The 17,950-nt window shown below is 47.7% G+C and overlaps 1 protein-coding gene across 4 annotated transcripts in view; it reads left to right on the top strand.

Moving 5' to 3' along the window:
- The window catches only part of LOC408787 (transmembrane and TPR repeat-containing protein CG4341), a 127,118-nt gene that overhangs the window by 22,405 nt on the left and 86,763 nt on the right, over window positions 1-17,950 (top strand). The window contains exon 1 of one of the 4 annotated variants that reach the window (XM_006567200.3): window positions 11,456-11,481. The exons of the other annotated variants lie outside the window; for them this stretch is intronic. Coding sequence (XP_006567263.1) covers window positions 11,471-11,481 — 11 coding nt within the window. The 5' untranslated portion in view covers window positions 11,456-11,470. Of the gene's footprint in view, window positions 1-11,455; window positions 11,482-17,950 lie in introns of those variants that run through there. 4 annotated transcript variants of the gene reach the window in all.

Here is a 17,950-nt window from a genome sequence, read left to right as displayed (position 1 = left end):
GATTACTCGTCGGTTGAGGGTGAAAACGATTCCTTTGTTCTGACGAAATTATAATTTTGTTAGATTTAGCTCTCCCGTGTATTTCTCGATCGAAGCGATTTCCTTTTCGAAATTGGGTCGAAACTTTTCGCTCTCTCTCGAGTCTATTTCCAGATATAATGGAGGATCAACTTTCTCTAAGATCTCTGTTTAATCCACGTGGTTTAAGCTCGCTTCGGTAATGTGAAATAAAATTTGTAAATAATACGTATCGAATGATATTCGTTCCGATGGAAACAAATAATTTGAGATTATTCGGAAGGAAACGCCTATCTTCGCGCGTCTATTTTCGTTTCTAACTAATCCGTAATTGTGACAGAGAGAAAACCCGTACCCAGTGAGAATTTAATAATTCAAGTTAATTGAATAATTTATTATTCAAAACGTAATGACAATTTCGAGTAATTTGTAAAACTATAATAGCTGCTTTAATAAATGTTATTAAATATTGTCTAATTTACTGTCATATTTTAATTAAATAATTACTTAAAGCATTATTCGAAATTTTTAACCTTTTCAATTGGATTCAAATGCTCAGTATAATATAAAAATTCCTTTATTTCTCGTAATATAACAACAGCCTACTTATGTTTATATTAAATATTTACAACTCACATTATATACAGTTTCGAAAATATTTCAACTCCTAGATGACTTTCTCTTAATAACAACTCGTAAACGAGAATAATTTCTGAACGTTCGAATTATAATTTTTCCTCTACCACGTAGTTATCAGCATAGCGTTTAATACGTTTATCGGGTGACTTGAATTTCTATTCAAATTACTGCGGAAACAGCGTCGTGTTTTCGATCTCTCTCAAAAATACCCGATCGTTAACGCGCAATTTTCTTTATCTCCGGCCGAGGCGGTGTATCGCGACGGGAAACAAAGCTGTTGTCGGAGAGTGGAACGGTCGATGGGCGAATAAAGAGCGAGAGAGAGAGAGAGAGGGAGAGAGTGGACCTGGCTCGGACGGTATTTTGATAAGCTCGAGGTATCGACCGGCCTCCCCGCGCAGTTTTCGTCTTGTTGTTGTCTTCGAGCCGAGGGAAGAAGAATCGAGGAACCGGCGCCTGTAGCTTCTTTAACGGAAAAATTTCAAAGATTCTCGAGAAGCTTGGAATGGTTCTTTGAAGTTGCCTTCTATTCCTTCTTCCTTTCCCTTCTTCTCCTCCTTTCGAGCTTTGACCATCTGTGCCCCCTCTGGGGGTCTCTGTACGTATATGCGCGCAAAAGTTTCCGAGCCAGGAGGCTTTTATTCGCGCGGGGGGCAGGAAGAGGAGAGACTCCGTTGGGGAACTTGACGGATAAAGCTCGCTAATAAACCTCCCTTCGTCAAAGCGACGAAACTCTTTATCGATGAAAAGGAGGAGAGAAGGAACGTAAACGCGGCGGTAATCAAAGGAATACGATAAGCGAGATCGATCCTGGCGGCGAGAAAAATTAGAGTAGGGAGGGGAAAAAGAGTATCGATCGAAGGAAGAAGAAGAAGAAGAAGATTGGAGATGAAACGGATGCGAAAGAAGAGTAAAGGATAGAGAGAGAGATACCTCTTCCACGTGTGCAAACTGCGTCCAACCTACCACTCCCCTTCCCTCCCCTGAAAAAGACTCGAGAATATACATTTTTCTTCGATCGTTCCTTCAACTCTCGTTACCCTTCGATTCGACGAAAGTTTCGCCGCGACTCGTGGCGAAAGGGGACGGCGTGGTATTACGCGGTGTGGCCGAGCGATCGAGCTCGGGCGCCGGTTAATTCCAAACTGGGGGAGAGTTGCGCGAACGTTAATTTCGGGCGGGCCGAGTAATGCGGCGTTGCATACCTGCGGGGTATGCAGGTACAGCTTTGTCCGTGGGAGCAGGCCGCACAATGCTCGATTTCACCCCCTCGTCCAAACTCCGTCCCGAAACTCGATTGTCCGTGTAATCCACCGTCTCGTTGCCTCTTCGACACCGCGCTTTCCCTCCCCTGGAAATCGTTCCGCTCCATTCGAGATCGCTCTCGCGGGTCAAGCACACAAGTGGCGCGAGGAGAAGGGGAAAGTTTGGAAGGTGGAAGGTTGGCGCGTTTTTGGCGCGTAATTACGTCGGTCGTTAAGGACGAGGCATTAGCGGGCGTCCCAAGTGGTGGCGCGCGCCTCCCGAAATTTCGGCCAAACTCGTGGAATTTGGTGGCGCGCGCGCGTTTCGCGCCACTGTCCCTCCGTGATCCCGTGGTAGTTAAAAAGCAATTTCAACGTCACCGCCGGCAATCTGGCAAACACCGCCGCTAACTTTCGCGAGAGCAAATCACCCCGTGTCGACGAACACAGAGCTCCGCGTGGAAGAGAGAGAGAGAGAGCTTCTCGTCGACTTTCTCCTCCCTTCGACCCTCCCCGTAATATCGTGTCGGTTACGGAAACTTTGTTTGGCGATCGTGATTCTCGAAACTCTTGGCCTTTGGTCCTTCCATTGATGGCAAGTCTCGCTTTCAGCGGTGCAAGGAGACGCAAGATGATGCTCGTTTCACGAGGAGCGTGAAATTTGTCTTACGAAAAAGAGAAAGTATAAAGAAGGAGATGGAGCGTTTCGGTTAATTAATTCGATTGGTTTTGTTGTCGGAAGGAGATGGGGAAAACACAACTGTCTGTCAGATTTCCGCCGAGCTTTTATCCGAAAGCAATTGCTCCGTTACTCCGTCTTTCAGTCTCGTTGAACGTGGAACGTAGAAGGAGGAGGAGGAGGAGGAGGAGAGTCGGTGGGGAGGGGGTGTTGGTATCGTGACTGGAAGTTACTTCAACTCCCGTAGGACGTTCTCTTCTCGGATGAAATATCAAATTTACAGGAGTTTGAGACGCAGCGAAACGGGTATGAGCGATATTGAGAAGTTGGCATCGAGATACGAGCGATACGAGCCGCGAAACGGGTCAAAAGTTTATGGCCGGATAAATAATTTATATTAAATGGAATTGAAGCGAGCGAACCGCTCGATGGATATCGTTATCCGTCGTGGAAAGATTTATCCCGGTTCCAGCCGTGTTACTCGCTTCATCGGCCACTCTATTCGAAAGAAATTTTCACTTTATTATGTTTCCCTCCCTCCTCTCGTTTTTTTCCATCTCTCTCTTTCTATATATATATATATATATATATATATATATATATATATATATATATATATTTTTCCATCATCCGTTCGATCGACCCTGTGTTCGTGGACAGCTAGACGAATGGACGATCAGTTCCCTTGCTCGACGAGTCTTGCCACATCGTTTAACAACGTTCCACTCTTTCCAATGAACGAAAAGAAGATATACGTGACGTATAATTGGTATCGTCGTTCTCCTCTCCTTGGTCGGGAAAACTTTCCACCGATACTTTCTCGCGTTCCCTTTCGAGACTCGATGCAACAATAATTATAAGGAAGAGAGAGCGTATTGGATCGATCTCCCTCCCCTTTTATTTCGACATTCACTCGGTGTAAAGAACAAATAGACAGATGGATATTGAATTTACTTAGGATTCCGTGGCCGAGGCTGGCGCAGCTGGAACGTCAAATTTATATAAGGGAAGCTCGCAAAAAGTAAAATATTCGTGGGCGCGGTGGCGATGTTATTGGTATCGGGAAGGTGGAAGCCGAAGCGGAAACGTCGGCAGATCGATAGAGGGACTGGAACGAGTAAACTTTAAATTAGAGCGCGTTAGACTCGATTCTTCTCGGCCCGCCCGAGAAGAACCCGCGAAAACTTTTTGAAAAACTTGGGGCGCGATCGTCCAATTTCCACCCCCGCGTCGCGTCTTACGTTTCCATCGTTGCCTTCGAGAAACGAAATTCTTTCCTTTCCTTTCCTTTCCTCTTTTTTTTCGCCGTCGAAAGATCCGCGAGGAACGGAAGAGACTCGAGGAGAGAAGGGGAGGAGACACCCCGATTCCGATTTCCAACAGGGATGTATCGAATGTGTCGGCAAACGTTGCGCCGACACGTCGAGAATAGATCAAACAAGTATCGTTGGAGTATCGTTGGACAAAATTGACGCGGGAATACGAATCGAACGAGGGAACGAATCACGAAGGAGTTTGAGTTTGTCTTTCCATCTCTCTCTCTCTCCCTCTCTGTTTTAGAAACGCGAGTAATTTTCATAACTCGTGTGGAAGCTGGCGCAGAGAATCGATACGGAAAGAGCGGGGAAACGAGCGAGCGTTTCATCGGGGAAAATAGTTTGTTTTAGCCGAGCGATAATCATCGAACCGAGAGAGAAAGAGAAAGAGAGTAGAACGAACCCCCTCCTCCTATATGAAGGCAACGTAGCGGTAACAATGGACAGGAAGGCCCGTTTTAGCAACACTCCTATTGTCTCATCGACCAATTTCCTATTATCCGCCACGGAACGAAAAATAAAAGCCCCCCTCCATTATCCGTATATTCGTTAAACATTTCCTGCACGTTCCTCGATTTTCATACGAATTTTCCAACTTGCGGCCAAAGTTCCTGGAGAGGGGGAGGCTAAAACTACCCTTCGCGAAAGTATCGCGAATAATTTTTCGTCTCGAACTTTCTCTTTCCCCCTCCCCTTTTTTCTCGTCGAGTCGTACCTTGTTAATCGTTTCTCCTCCCTCTCCTCCCCCCTGGAAGGGAGAAGGAACGAGAAATTAAAGACGCGCGTGCCTCGGGCGCGAAACGTGTTTTCGTCGCACCAGTTTGGAGAGGAGGGATTCCGTGAGAGGGTGGCGGAAGAGTGCGTGTATCAGGGCGAAATGGGATTTGGGGAGGGAGTCGCGTCGATAGAGGAGTGGATGGTTGCCGCGATGAATGCGCAACTTTCCAAACTGAGTTTCCAAGATCTCCAAGTGGATGTCGAGGGGCGCGAGGGTGTCGCCCCGAGTGGTCGAGGCGAGGGGCGGGGACGGGGCTCGCGCGCTATCTCGATCGGGCAGAACGTCGGGTAATGCGATACCGGTGGCGACGAGGGGACAACCCCACGAGGTGCTAATGTCTGCCGGCTTAAATCAACCCCGTCCCACTCCTCCCATCGTCGTCTCGCCGTCGTCACGCCGCCACCATCTCCTCGCCTCCGGCCGTTGGAAAAAGTTTTTCTCGCGCGCGCTCGGATCCGCCCCGATTTTCCTTCTTTTTCCCCTCCGTTTTCTTGAAAAAGTTGTGGCGATTATAATTCGACGAGGAAAAGGAGAGGAGGAAGGTGTAAAAAAAAGGGAAACGGAGAGGATCCTGCGGTTTATTCTGTTTCAGGAGGAGGAAGGGAGGGAGGGAGGATGGGGGACGACTGCATAATTTATTAATTTGCGGCGTGTAAAATCTATCGCGATCAATTTGCGCTATCGGAATCAATGCTGGAATACGAAATTGGAACGAGGAGGGAGGGATGGCTGGTTAAATCGAATGAATTTTTTGTCGCCTCTCGATGAATGGGAATTCCTCGAGAGAACCTCCTCTATCTCCTTCTCCCTCTCTCTCTTCCTCTTCAATGGGATCGAAGTCGCGATTACTCGAGTGGGGTTCGAGTGTATCCATTAATTTCGATAAACCGTGCGTTGAATTCGAATCGACTCGGTTGTCGAGCACGATGCGCGTGAAAAATAACCGCGACGAATTGGCGGATGAAATATATATATATATATATATACATCCATGGATGGAAGACACGTAGCGTGTACGTACACAGAGGATCCGTGTATCGAGGCCGGTGGATTTTTCCTTTTCGCGGACTGACTGCACGACCGATGGACTATTTATCTTCGCTTTACCAACCTCGACGGGAAAAATGGCGCAGCTTTGTATCCGGCGAAAGGACGTCGGGGCGAATCGGGGCAATTTCGTCGCGCCCCCGGTCTAACGACGCTCGCGTTCCCCTCCCCGTTCCAGGGAGGAGAGAACTGGAAAAGCAGCTTGATCCCGCTTACTCGATTCGCCCGTTGTATTTGTATCGAGGATACGACGTAGCGTCATTCCTCTTCCATGTTGGCGAGTTATCGCCCCTTCCCTTTTACGGATTTTACGCGACAGTAATCTCTCTCTCTCTTGGACGTACAAGTTACGTGTTAAGCTTTTATCGAGAAACCGAAAAGATTGCAAAAGAGAGAAGTCAATTTCTTGTTACGCGATTGGAGCGTGAATGGAAGGGTTTCTTTAAATCTCGAGAAAAGTACGCGACACGATATTAAAATATATTGTACGTCGTTAACGTTGCACGTATCGAAGATATCGAAGGAAACGGAGCACAATCGGATGATAATCGCACAATGGGGTTCGATTGGGGGTTCGAGGACGTAACAGGATGGCAGAAAGATCGTATAAAAAGGACAATGGATGGTGAGGGGAAGGTTGAGAAAAGGAGGTGAAAATTAACGGGAGAAAGGAGATGGTCGTTTTGCACACGTGAGAGGGAGGAGGGGGAGTCGCGACTCGACTATCGATTCGAACGAAATCGGATACGCGGAATGCTAATTATCGAGGGGAACGGAGAGACTCGTGGATATTGCCTTTTTTTTTTTCTTTTTTTTTTTTTTGCGATCACGAGCACCGCGCGCGGGATGCTTCTAATGAGAACGGATCCGTATTATCAGAGTGGGAGGCGGGGGAGGTAGTTTCCGACAAGGGGCTTCCGCGTTTTATAAATTCCCCGAGCCGTCGATCCCGGGACGTTGGGGTAATAACCGATTGGCGAACGTTAATCGAGAACAAGGCGAGAGGGGTGAAAGTCCCTTGAAAATATTCGCTCGTCCTTCCCTCCTCCCCCGCCTCGTTTTATCGTTCATCGATCGATCAACCTTTTCCAACATTCGTCGGAGGGGAGGGGAATACTCCCGACGAGGTGCAACTTTACTTCCGATTTCTCGTCCGATCGGGGATATAGGGGGTGAGATTTTTCCAAGTTTTCTTTCCCTTCAAAATTAACTGACTTAACTGACTTTTCGTTACAAGGATCGTTTCTTTTTCCATCAACTCTACTCTTCTCCTTCCTTCAGATTTTGAATATATATCCACAAAGAATTTCTACTTCTACTTTTTCGTTTGTATTTCCACGAAAACCTTCGAAATTTCAGCCACGATTTAAAAAAGAATATTCTCAATGTTCGATCCGACGCACGATTTTTAAAGAAACAAGTTTACTCATTATCGGGGAAAGATCGAAGGGGGAGGTCTCTTTCGATCTTTTACTTACTTCTATATCCCTCGTTCCATTCCCCGAGCCAAACTTTCCACCGCGGTTGATATATCGCGTTACGAATGGGCTGCCACGCCAACTATATTCCCGAGTAGCTGTTACGCCGTTAGCTTCTTCGACGGCTCGCCCGCCCACGCGATTTATCTTTCGAGAGAGGGGGAGAGAGGAGCCAACGTCCAAGTGATCGGTCCGCGTCGTTCAATTCCACCCTCCTCCTCCTCCTCCTCCTCGTGCACGAAAGCAACACGCGCGCGAAGCGAGGAGAGGATCCCGCTTCCTGGGATATATTTTGAAGCTGGGAAGAATCGGTTCCGGAAACGGTCCGCTCAATTTACGAGAGGCCGTGCTCGTTTTCAAGTCGCATCCACGGATTATTCCTCGAATCGTGCATCTACTCGTCGAGCACGTTGGATCGTACGTTCCGGGAGATTATCTCGAGTAGAGCATACGAAGGGAGGGGAGGAAAGTGGATTCTCCTTATTCCTTCCCCCCTTTTCGATTCACTCTTCTTTCATTCGCACTCGTTTCGAATCCATTCGAATATCAAATATCGGAAACCATCTCGCGCGAAGCGTCGGAAAAATTACCCCAATTAACCGTTGCTTCCCCCTGACGACGCAATTACGGCGAGAGGGAAATTGAATCGAGGAAAAATTCGCCGATCGAGGAGGACGCGAGATGCGTTGCGACGGATGGCGTGGAACGTTGGAGCGTTGACGTCACGAGCGTGGTGGAAAAGCTATCGGGTGTCTGAAGCCATTACCACGTCGACCATTAGTAATGCGATAACCCGAGGAAAGGAGAGCGCGTCGAAGCGGTAACTGGTCCCCCCAAGGCTTCGGTATCGTTGTACAGAGATCCTTGGTGCGCGTAACATCGTGTACCAAGAATATATATATATATATATATATATATATATATATATATATATACATCGGGAGAGCGAGAGATGATGGGATGACGTTACTCGAGGCGCCACGGCTCCCAAACTTTCCCGCTGACTTGACGCAATCGCGGGAAACTCGAGAGCCTGCCACTGCCCCTTCCTCTCCTCTCCATCCCTCCGTTTTCTCCTCCTGCTCTCTTATTACCGGTGTAATAATTAGATCGATACAGGTTAATGCTGTTCTTCTCTCTCTCTCTCTCTTCGTTCCAGCGAGGATCATCGCGGACGGTGTATCAGGAAGGTGTACCTTCGAATTATCGATTAGACCGGAGAGGAACCGGAGAGACGACCACTTTTCCATCCAAGGGAATTTCCTTCCACCGATGACACTCTTAATTAACCGTCTAGCAGCCGCCACCGATCGACCGAAAAACTTGGTTGCCGTTAATCGAATTTACGGGAGGGCGCGTTTAATGAACCGAGGGAATATTCGATACCGCGAATTTTCCTTCCCCTATCTTATCCCGGAATCGAGAACAAATTAAACGAATGACAAATTAAACAAGATCTCGTCACCTCTTCTCGAATCGTTCTCGAAGGAGAAATCGAGAAATCGGCTGGGTCGTGTTCCCTTCGACTGACCCGACGAAAATATTCGCAAGAAAATGGACGAAAATGCATCGAGGCGGAGCAACGATCACGATACGGATGGTTACGGATGGCATTATTTCTTCGGACCCGGTGGATCGAACGGTGGGCCGAGCCGATAAAAATAGTTGGCACGCGTCCAACCCCGTTTATTGCACGAATTTCCTTCGTTCGTTGCACGAACGCTGTTCGCCCCCACTCGTCGCCTCCCGCGCCGCATTCCTTCGACACTCCTCCCCGCGCTTTCCCATTTCTCGTCTTTCGTAATTTCCAGACGTCCCATCCCGAATTTTCGAATATTTTCACGCTTCGTTTGCCCACCATTTCGCCCACCCTTGAGATTCTCGCATCGGATCGATGACATCGGAACGAGCAGCAAGCGTAAACATTTTATTTTCCATCGCCGAGTCGTTCCCGCCTATTCTCGAACGATGTACGACGCGAAAAAATGACAACTTTCTCTCTTCCTCTGTTTTTATTCGGAACGTAACGGAGAGGCAAATAACACAGAGAGCTATGTATATATATATATATATAGTCGGGGATACATATATATATATACAGGCCAAGCATTTACGTAATCACGTCAGCGTGCCGCTTTTGCGGTCGCATGCCTGTTCCTCTCCCCAATTTCCCCGAGCCTCGATAGAGGAACGTTTTCATGGAGCGATGCTGGCGATCCTAGCTTCCATCGACGTCCCGTTCCATCCTCTCGTCTCTCTTTCCAACCCTTTCCGAGAATATTTAAATCGGGAGAGACGAGAACGAATTTTCCATCTCGTAATAGATGACCAATTTCACATGGACGTTCATATATATACATATATAAAGGGAGAGGGGAAATAGATATTTTATTTCGAGCCACATACACCAGATTCCCGGATTAAATTTGCCACGTTTTCTCCTCCGGTTGGAAAAATAGCGGTGGAAAAGTTATCGGATTCGGGGCGTTTGGTCCGCGTAAGGGTATTAGACAAACACAAAAGGCAATCTGGTCAGGCATTGGCCAGCTGTTCGGAATTACCCCAACGAATTCCCCCCCCTATTTGTCCAGACAGTGTTCCAGAAGCTGACCCTCGCTCCACTCGGCTTCGTGCAGGTCATCGAAAAAGCTCGCGTGGCCGATGGTATGCGGGAGAGCAGCTGCGCTCGTGGTCGTCGTGCGCAGGACGGGCTTCTTCCTCCTCTCTCTCTCTCTCTGTTCCCTCCACCTCGGATCGGTAAGTCGGCCGTTGGTGGGGAAAGGAGATACGAGATTCTGAACGGTGTAATTCGTTCGGCTGCTTATATTTGCGGAATTTATCGTCGCTCGCTTGGTTCGTCGTTGGCCGCCAACAAGAGGCTTGTTTGCGACGTCGAGTGCCCCCCCTCCGGATAGTTGAAGAGATCCATTGTGACCCTCTTCCACCGCTCTCTCTCGCGCCAAACTCGTCTCTTCGTATATCTTACGATATCCATCGATCGATTCCCTTGCTTTTCACGCTTCTTCTAACTTAAGAAATTCGATCGTGGATGTTATTCGGATCGAAGGTGGAACGAACAGATGTTGCAACGTTCTTTCCGAATTTGAATCTTTCAAAATCGAATCTTTTCGAGATGAATCTCGTCTCACGACATTTATGGGATTTATGGGAGCCACGAATTGACCCGTCTTGGAAGCGAAAATAATTAGCTCCTTGGACGTTCCAATCCCCTGGTTATTTAACGGGTTTAATTTGATCGGACGGTAGACGGTTGAATGGATACACTCGATCCTGGTCGTAATACGGGCCGATTCGGTAGCGGAGGCGACGAGATCGGGGGAGCGTGAAATTCGATCAACCGCGAGCAGTCATCCAGAATTTCTTATCCCGGCAGCCGAGATTTATGTGTTCCGTTCGACGAGGACGGAAAACACTTTCCGGGACATCTTCTCCCCGCGACTTTTCCCCCCTCCCTGCCCTGGGATGTGCCTCCCTCCTCCTTCTCCTCCTCCCCTTCTCGCAATTCTCGAAAGCTGGCAGCGTTGAACGGTCGGGGAGAATCCAAATTGAATTCTTCCGTTTCATTTGACGATAAACCGAACGGCGCATCGTGTTAAACGAGCGTCGACCACCGCGTCCGAGGGGAGGGGGATGGTCGACTCGAACAATCCGGGAACAGCCCAACTTGGCTGGATTCGAGCTCGACCGAGCGCGTCATCCAAGGTTCCTTCCAATTATGAAAATTTCTTCTTCGCCCTTTCTTCGAATTCTGCCTTCGAATCGTTCTTCCTCCCCTCTTCTTTCTTTCCAGATTTTTATTTTCAAAGTTATCGAGACGCGGTGGATATTTCCAATAAGTAATTGCGTTACGACGCGAATTAAAAGGAACGTGCAATGTTAACTCGGTTTCGAATCCGGAAAACCAGCGATCCAATTAATCTCCCTTCAAAATATTTCGTTCGCGACCACTACTTTTTCCTCCCTCATGGAAACTCGTTGATTAAAAGTGGAAACGAAGGAGGAGAGAAAAATTGGGGGTGGAGGGAGAGAGGAAACGGAGATTCTCGATTCGTCTCGATTCCCGAGGAGAAGAGAAATCGAATGTAACGTAACGGGCAATTACACTTGTCCGGGGGGAAGAGGGATTATCGTGGATATTAACATGACCGTTACATACATCATGCGAGTGTCACGTGCGCATTGTACCAGTCAGTCTTGGATAATTATTACGAGAGGTCGATCAACATCAGCCGTGGCCCGGGCATCGATCAATGCTATCAAGGTAACTCTATTGCCAACAGAACAGGTTACCGGATGATTATCGATACCGGTATTGGTAGCGCCTGATCGGCCATTGTACAAGCGGCCTGCGATGTCCGCGTGCCGCTAATTATCGTTTCGTGGACAATTATCGAGTCGATCGATCGCGAGTTACACAACGCCTTATGTAAACTTCCTCCCTGCCCCCCACTCTATTCTCTATTATTCCATCCGGAAAGGTACGAAATTTCCCCCGGGGAAGAGGAGGAGGGGGGCAGGGAATTATGATGCTTACGGGAACGCTGTCCTCCACCGCCTTACACGCGCCAACATTCGAGAATCTTTGCTCGGCAAACACGCGCCACTCCTCCCCTCCTGATTACACTCGAAGCGCGGCAAACACCGGAGGATCCTTTGAGCCGAATGTTTAAGGTGTTTGAAGACGATATGTATATGTATATGCTGGGATAGGGAAGTTGGATACGCCGTGGAATGAAATCTAAAATCAATCAAGCGCGTCTCCCGATTACGACTACCGTTCTCTCTAATTTTATCCGTCCATTATCGATCGATTCGGGAGAAGAATTTTTTTATCGTTCCTTTTTCTCTCACGGTTGTATCATTACACGCATTGCGTATATATGTATATATGTTTCGTAACGCGTTTTCATCATCCCGATGAATTACGCTTGGGAGGAGAGGGGGTAGTATATCGCGATATAGAGAGATGATCGAGTGAGGATAATTGGGCCCTGGTAATATCGTTGCAAGCATCGCCATCGGGACAAAGGCTTCCGGTCCCCTGATATATATACATATAATATATATATATATATATATATATAAATTTGGCCTCGTGTAATTTCATCCTCCCCCTCCTCCTTTCTTTTTAACATTCCCCTAATAACAGGTACACCCTTTGTTCTATCATCGAGCTCCGTTATCGATATTGACCGGTATCGCAACGGATATCTTCTTATTAATTAACGGGGGTTGAAAACCACGTACACCCTTCTCTAGCTTTCTTTTTTTAACATTTTTCTAATAACAGGTACATCCTTTGTTCTATCATCAAGCTCCGTTATCGACTAATAATCGTCACCACAACGCAATAGATCATCTTCTTATCAATTAAGGGAGTGAAATAGTTGAAAACTGCGTGCACCCTTCTCCACCTTTCTTTTTAATATTCCTCTAATAACAAAGGTACACCCTTCGTATCCGTTATTGACTGATAATCGTCACCACAACACAACGGATAATTTCTTATTAATTAACGGGGGTTGAAATGTGATTGAAAACTGCGTGCACCCTTCTCCACCTTTCTTTTTAATATTCCTCTAATAACAAAGGTAAATCCTTTGTTCACGTTGTATTATTGAGCTCCGTTATCGATATTGACTGATAATCGTGATGATAATCGTTCCCACGGATATCGCAACGCAATACCTTTTTATTAATTAACAGGGGTTGAAAACTGCGCTCCTCCTCTCTTCACTTTTCTTTTTAACATTCCCCTAATAATATCTTTTGCTCACGTCACGTATCATCGAGCTCCATTATTGATATTGACTGATAATCGTCACCACAACGCAATAGATATCTTCTTATCAATTAACGAAGGTTGAAATCTTCACCTTTCTTTTTAACATTCCCCTAATTACAGATACACCCTTCGTTGTCAACCGATAATCGTCACCATATCGCAACGGATATCTTCTCATCAATTAACGAGGGTTGAAATCTTCACCTTTCTTTTTAACATTCCCCTAATAATAGTTTATATCCTTTGTTCACGTGGTATCATCGAGCTTCGTTATCGACATCGACTGATAATCCCAACGGATATCGCAATGGGTATATCAATTAACGGGGGTTGAAATGTGGTTGAAAACTGCGTGCGTGCGTGCGTTGGCGGATCGTGCCTCGATAACGATCGGCCTCTCCTCCCTTCTTTACCCTCCTCTCGCCCCAACCCTCTTCTCGGACGGCGAATTGCGGCGGAAATAATTCGGCGGAGGAAGACGGCTACGATTATCCGGCTCGGTTCCGCTCGCCGCCTTCGGATTTTCATAATCCTTCTCACGGGGAGGAGAAGGCAGGAGAAAGTGGCGGCGAGGTTAGGGGACGTGACGAGTGCGAAATGAGATCCGAATCGAGTCGTCGAGAATTCGGAGCGGGAGGGAAGATAAGAGAGAAAGGGATCAAGATCTTTCATTTCTTTCTCTCTTCCCCCTCTCCCCTTTTTTTTCCTCTGGTCTAATCGCGATTCGATCTTTGCGTGTGAGGAGATTGGTAAGCAGGGAGAAGGGGTGTTTGTTTATTCGGAGTGGGGCAACGATGGAATGGAATTGAATTTGTTCGGGATACAGAGTGATAATTCGATTCGAGTGGCGCAATAAAAAGAACGAAGTCGAAGTTTGGTCTTGCAAAGCTGATCTTGCGAGATAGTTGGATAGTAGATTCGTAAGTTGTTCTCAGAAGAGTGAGAAAGGGGAGGGAGGCGGCGATCGACCGATGACTCGAAAGTTGGACGAGAAAGTTGTATAGACCTGTACAATCGCTCTCGGTTGTTATATAGTCGAATAAATTGCGCGTAATTACGAGAAAATTTATGTGCAAAGACGCGACCGATTGGCCCGCTCTCAAGATCCGGATTTGAATTTGTTATAATATTCGCGGAAAGTAAAATATTTGCGTTGGACCCGTTGGGAATTCATTAAGTTTCCTCGAGTAGAGAGAGAGGGAGGGAGGGAGGGAGAGACGAGTCGCCTCTCTTCTTTGGAGGCTTTCAACAACGAGGGGAGGGGATAGTTGGAGGCTGTTATTTTCTCGATCGATGGTGTCTCTCGATGGTGTTTGAAATTCAGCCCAGCCCTCAGATACCCCTCTCGTGTTATTCCACTCGCTCGCGTATTTATCGTCCCGATGAATAATTGAATTAACCATGAAACTTTCATTTCGCCGAAGAAGGGAAATATCCGTCTCTTATTTATGCGGATGTTTAAAGATTCATCCGAGGAACGTTTAACCGCGGAACCGTGGTTTAAACCGCGAAACAAGGAAATTTCGATTCGCCTTCTCGCCCTCCTCTCCCCCTCCCTCGAGAAGCAAGACGGAGGGTGGAAGGGGTTAACGAGAGTTCAACAAAACAATTAGGGGGATAAGATGGGAGAGGGATAATTGTGATTCATGAACGGGACGTCTCGACTGCGAAATTACGATGATTTTCTTCGTATTATTGAAATACGGCGAGCGGCCGAATTACTTTTCGAGGACGTCGAGGCCATGAAGGGGACGGGGGAGAATGAACGAACGAGTGGAGGAGAATGGAGGAGAGGGGGAAGGAGAGGGATAAGTTGGAACTGCTAATAACAGGAGAAGATGGCGATCCCCCATTTGGAGGAGTTAAAAGTGGAGGAGAACGAGGGGGATCCGAGGCGAGGCGAAAAGAAAACCGGTGGAAACGGAGGGGTGGATGACTTTATTATCTTTCGCGAGCAGACGCTCGTACAGAGAGAAAAAGGGATATTATTAAAAAAGATATCGCAGATTGCAGCTTCGATCGCGGTCCGTCGTTACCCGAATAAAATTTCTCTCGTCGTTGAAACTCGATCGTTGTTGAATGAAACTATCAGCCCCCTCCTCCAAAAAAAAAAGAAAAGAAGATGGAAAAGAAAATGGAGAAGTAAGATTCCCTTTCTTCTCTTTTCTTTCTTTAATCAAAAGACGCGTTCCAATCTCGGGAATCGTTGGCCGGTGATACAACGACCGCGATAAAAATATTGCCCCGGCTGGGGGAGAACTTAATCTAAACTCGCGACGAAACGTTCGAGTTGTCGCGGTTAAGCGACGAATGAAATTAAATTCCCCGTATAACCGCGGCAAAGTTTCATTATTCCTCCGTTTCCATTCGCGTTCGAGTAACCTTGGTCTCCCTTCACCTCCTTTGCCTGGACGAGTTAAGAATGATAAATAATAGAGACACGTCTTCTCGAGTCTTGCCGCTTCACCGTTTGATTCGATTAAGATCGACGGAGGAACGGCCAACCTGTTTCCCGATATCAATAACCGAGAATCCTCTTGGCACGACTCTCTCTCTCTCTCTCTCTCACACCGATCGAGGTGGTTGTGTAGAGCAGATGTGACTGAAACCAGATATATCCTTGGCGGCCGCGTTATCGACTCGCTCCGGAATCCGATCCACGCTCCCGCCAATTAAGCGGAACCGACGGACGAGCGTGTACACAGACACGCACACAGCGGATCCCTTCCTCCACGCGCTGGAATTGGCTGGAAAAATTCGAATCGATCGCGTCCTTCGGATGGAATCCGATTCCACGGACGTGTCGTCCCTTACCGATTCTCCCCCCGCTTGCCGTTCTTTAAACGGGAGGGGGGAGGGTCCCGTGCGGAGCGAAGAGGAAGGAGGAGGAAGGGAACGAAACGCGAGAACCCATCGCGGTGCCAATTAACGGTTGTCGGAGTATTGGAAATAAGCGGGATCACGAGCGGCCTTCTCGAGGTTTGTCTGGAAAGGATAAGGAGAGAGAGAGAGAGAGAGAGAGTGGATTCTAACTGACTAGGGCACGCGAACCATATTTCACCCCTCTAATGGCCGACTTAGCATAATGTATGCCTCAGACACTTGCCCCTACTTCGTATCCTCTCCCTGCCCTCCAAACGTCCAAATAGCCGCTCCTGTTAGCGTCCAAACTTTCGACTCTGAAACCGCGAGACCCTTTCTCTCACCGCGATACTGAAATACGTAGAATGATGTTGTAAAATGTTTGTGTTTGAAAAAAGGATTCGAATGGAAGGATTCGTTGTTTCACCGAGACGAAACTTAGCCTTCGATTCGAGCTCGACAACGTTAGATGCTAGGCCGTTTACGCGTACGACGACTGGGAGGAACGAATGGAATTAGCAGGGGTGGTCGAAACGGGGATCGATGGTAGGGGGCGTTGTTGGCGCGTCGCAGTTAATTGCACGGGATCGATGAAAAGCGAGGGGAGAAGATTCGGTGGGCGAAAGAGCGAAGGAGGAGGGGGGGAGGCGGATATCCGTTAAGGTAGATCCGATCGATCGGCATGGACGGCAGGGCCGGAATCCTCGGAATTGGCGTACCATCGGGACCGATTAATTTGTCGAGCAGCCAAGAGACTGGTCGTACGGCGTTGCCGTCGGGATTTAAACGGGCGGAGAGGCAGGCCGCAAAAGGGAAATACCGGAGTGGCTATCCCCGACCGAGCATCGGTCGTCCTTGCTGGTCTGTCCCTGTACACTGTTTCGCGGACGTATCCATCACGGATCGAATGGATACCTGCCTCGCTTTCGATCTCCTGCAACCTGAGACAAATTAATTAACGCCGATCTTCGTATCCGTTTCCCTTTTCTTTACGTAATTTCCATTCGATTCTTCTTTAAATTGTCGAGGCCGAGGCTTCACGATCCTCCGCATTATCGACGACGAGGATACAGCTCGTGCATCGACCCCTTATCCTCGATTTCCTTTTACTTTCCGATACGATACTCGGCCAGCCAATGTAATCACACGATCGGCTGAACTTCCCAATCTCGAGTTAACGTTCCTCGATTCTTACGCGCGGATCGAGGAGAGGCTTTCCTTGCGATCCTGCAATCTTCCTTCTCTCCATCTACGGGGGGGAGAGAGAGGAGAGAGACTTCATTGTTTTTCCAACTCGCGGACCTCTTCGCTTCCTCCCTCCTCCTCCGATCTCTTTTCCTTCGATCTTTAACTCTCGTTCTCCCTTCGTTTCAAAGGGAACGATCCTTCTTCTTTTCTTTTCTTTTTTCCGGACCAATCGAATCGTAGGTTTAGCCTTCGTTCGAAGCGATCTCGACCCCGTTGGGGGATAATTCGATCCGATTAACGGCGGATTTCGGAGAGCAAAGTGGTCGCAATTAGAGCGAAGAGGAGCGGGGAGAGGAGAGGATCTTCCAGAAACCTTTGGTGTATCGGGACGACGACGACACCCAGAGGTGTCGTTTACATTGCAAAACCGACCGCGAATCCCGCTCTTCTTCCATTCTTTCGGAAATAAAAGATTGGGGGAGAGATGCTGGAATACCTCGAACGAAAGATCGTCGACTCGACCGAGTTCTTCTTTCCCCTCGAAATTTTTCTCCCGCAAAGAGTCGAAGTGAAATCACCGTCGAAAATCCTCAAATCCAGTCTCGAATCGAAGAAGAAAATAAAGATTGGAATATTATAAACTCTGAGTCACATACTCCTTTTATCGATTCAAAGTTTTCTCTTTGAGATTAATTTCAAAGATATTTCGACACCCTGGCGATCTGGATTCGCACAATCCATTAGCTCGTTCGAGATATTTCTTCGGGAGGGTGGCTCGTAAATATTCCGGTAAATGGAAAACGGGGCGAGGAAAGTTCATTCCCGAAAAGTGAGATGCAGCGAAACGGGAACACTTTACCTGCCCCTCCCCCTCTCCGTAAAGGAAACACGGAGT

This window comes from Apis mellifera, linkage group LG4 (assembly GCF_003254395.2).
Source record: "Apis mellifera strain DH4 linkage group LG4, Amel_HAv3.1, whole genome shotgun sequence".
NCBI lineage: Eukaryota > Metazoa > Arthropoda > Insecta > Hymenoptera > Apidae > Apis > Apis mellifera.
This window is presented reverse-complemented; position numbering and strand designations above follow the sequence as displayed.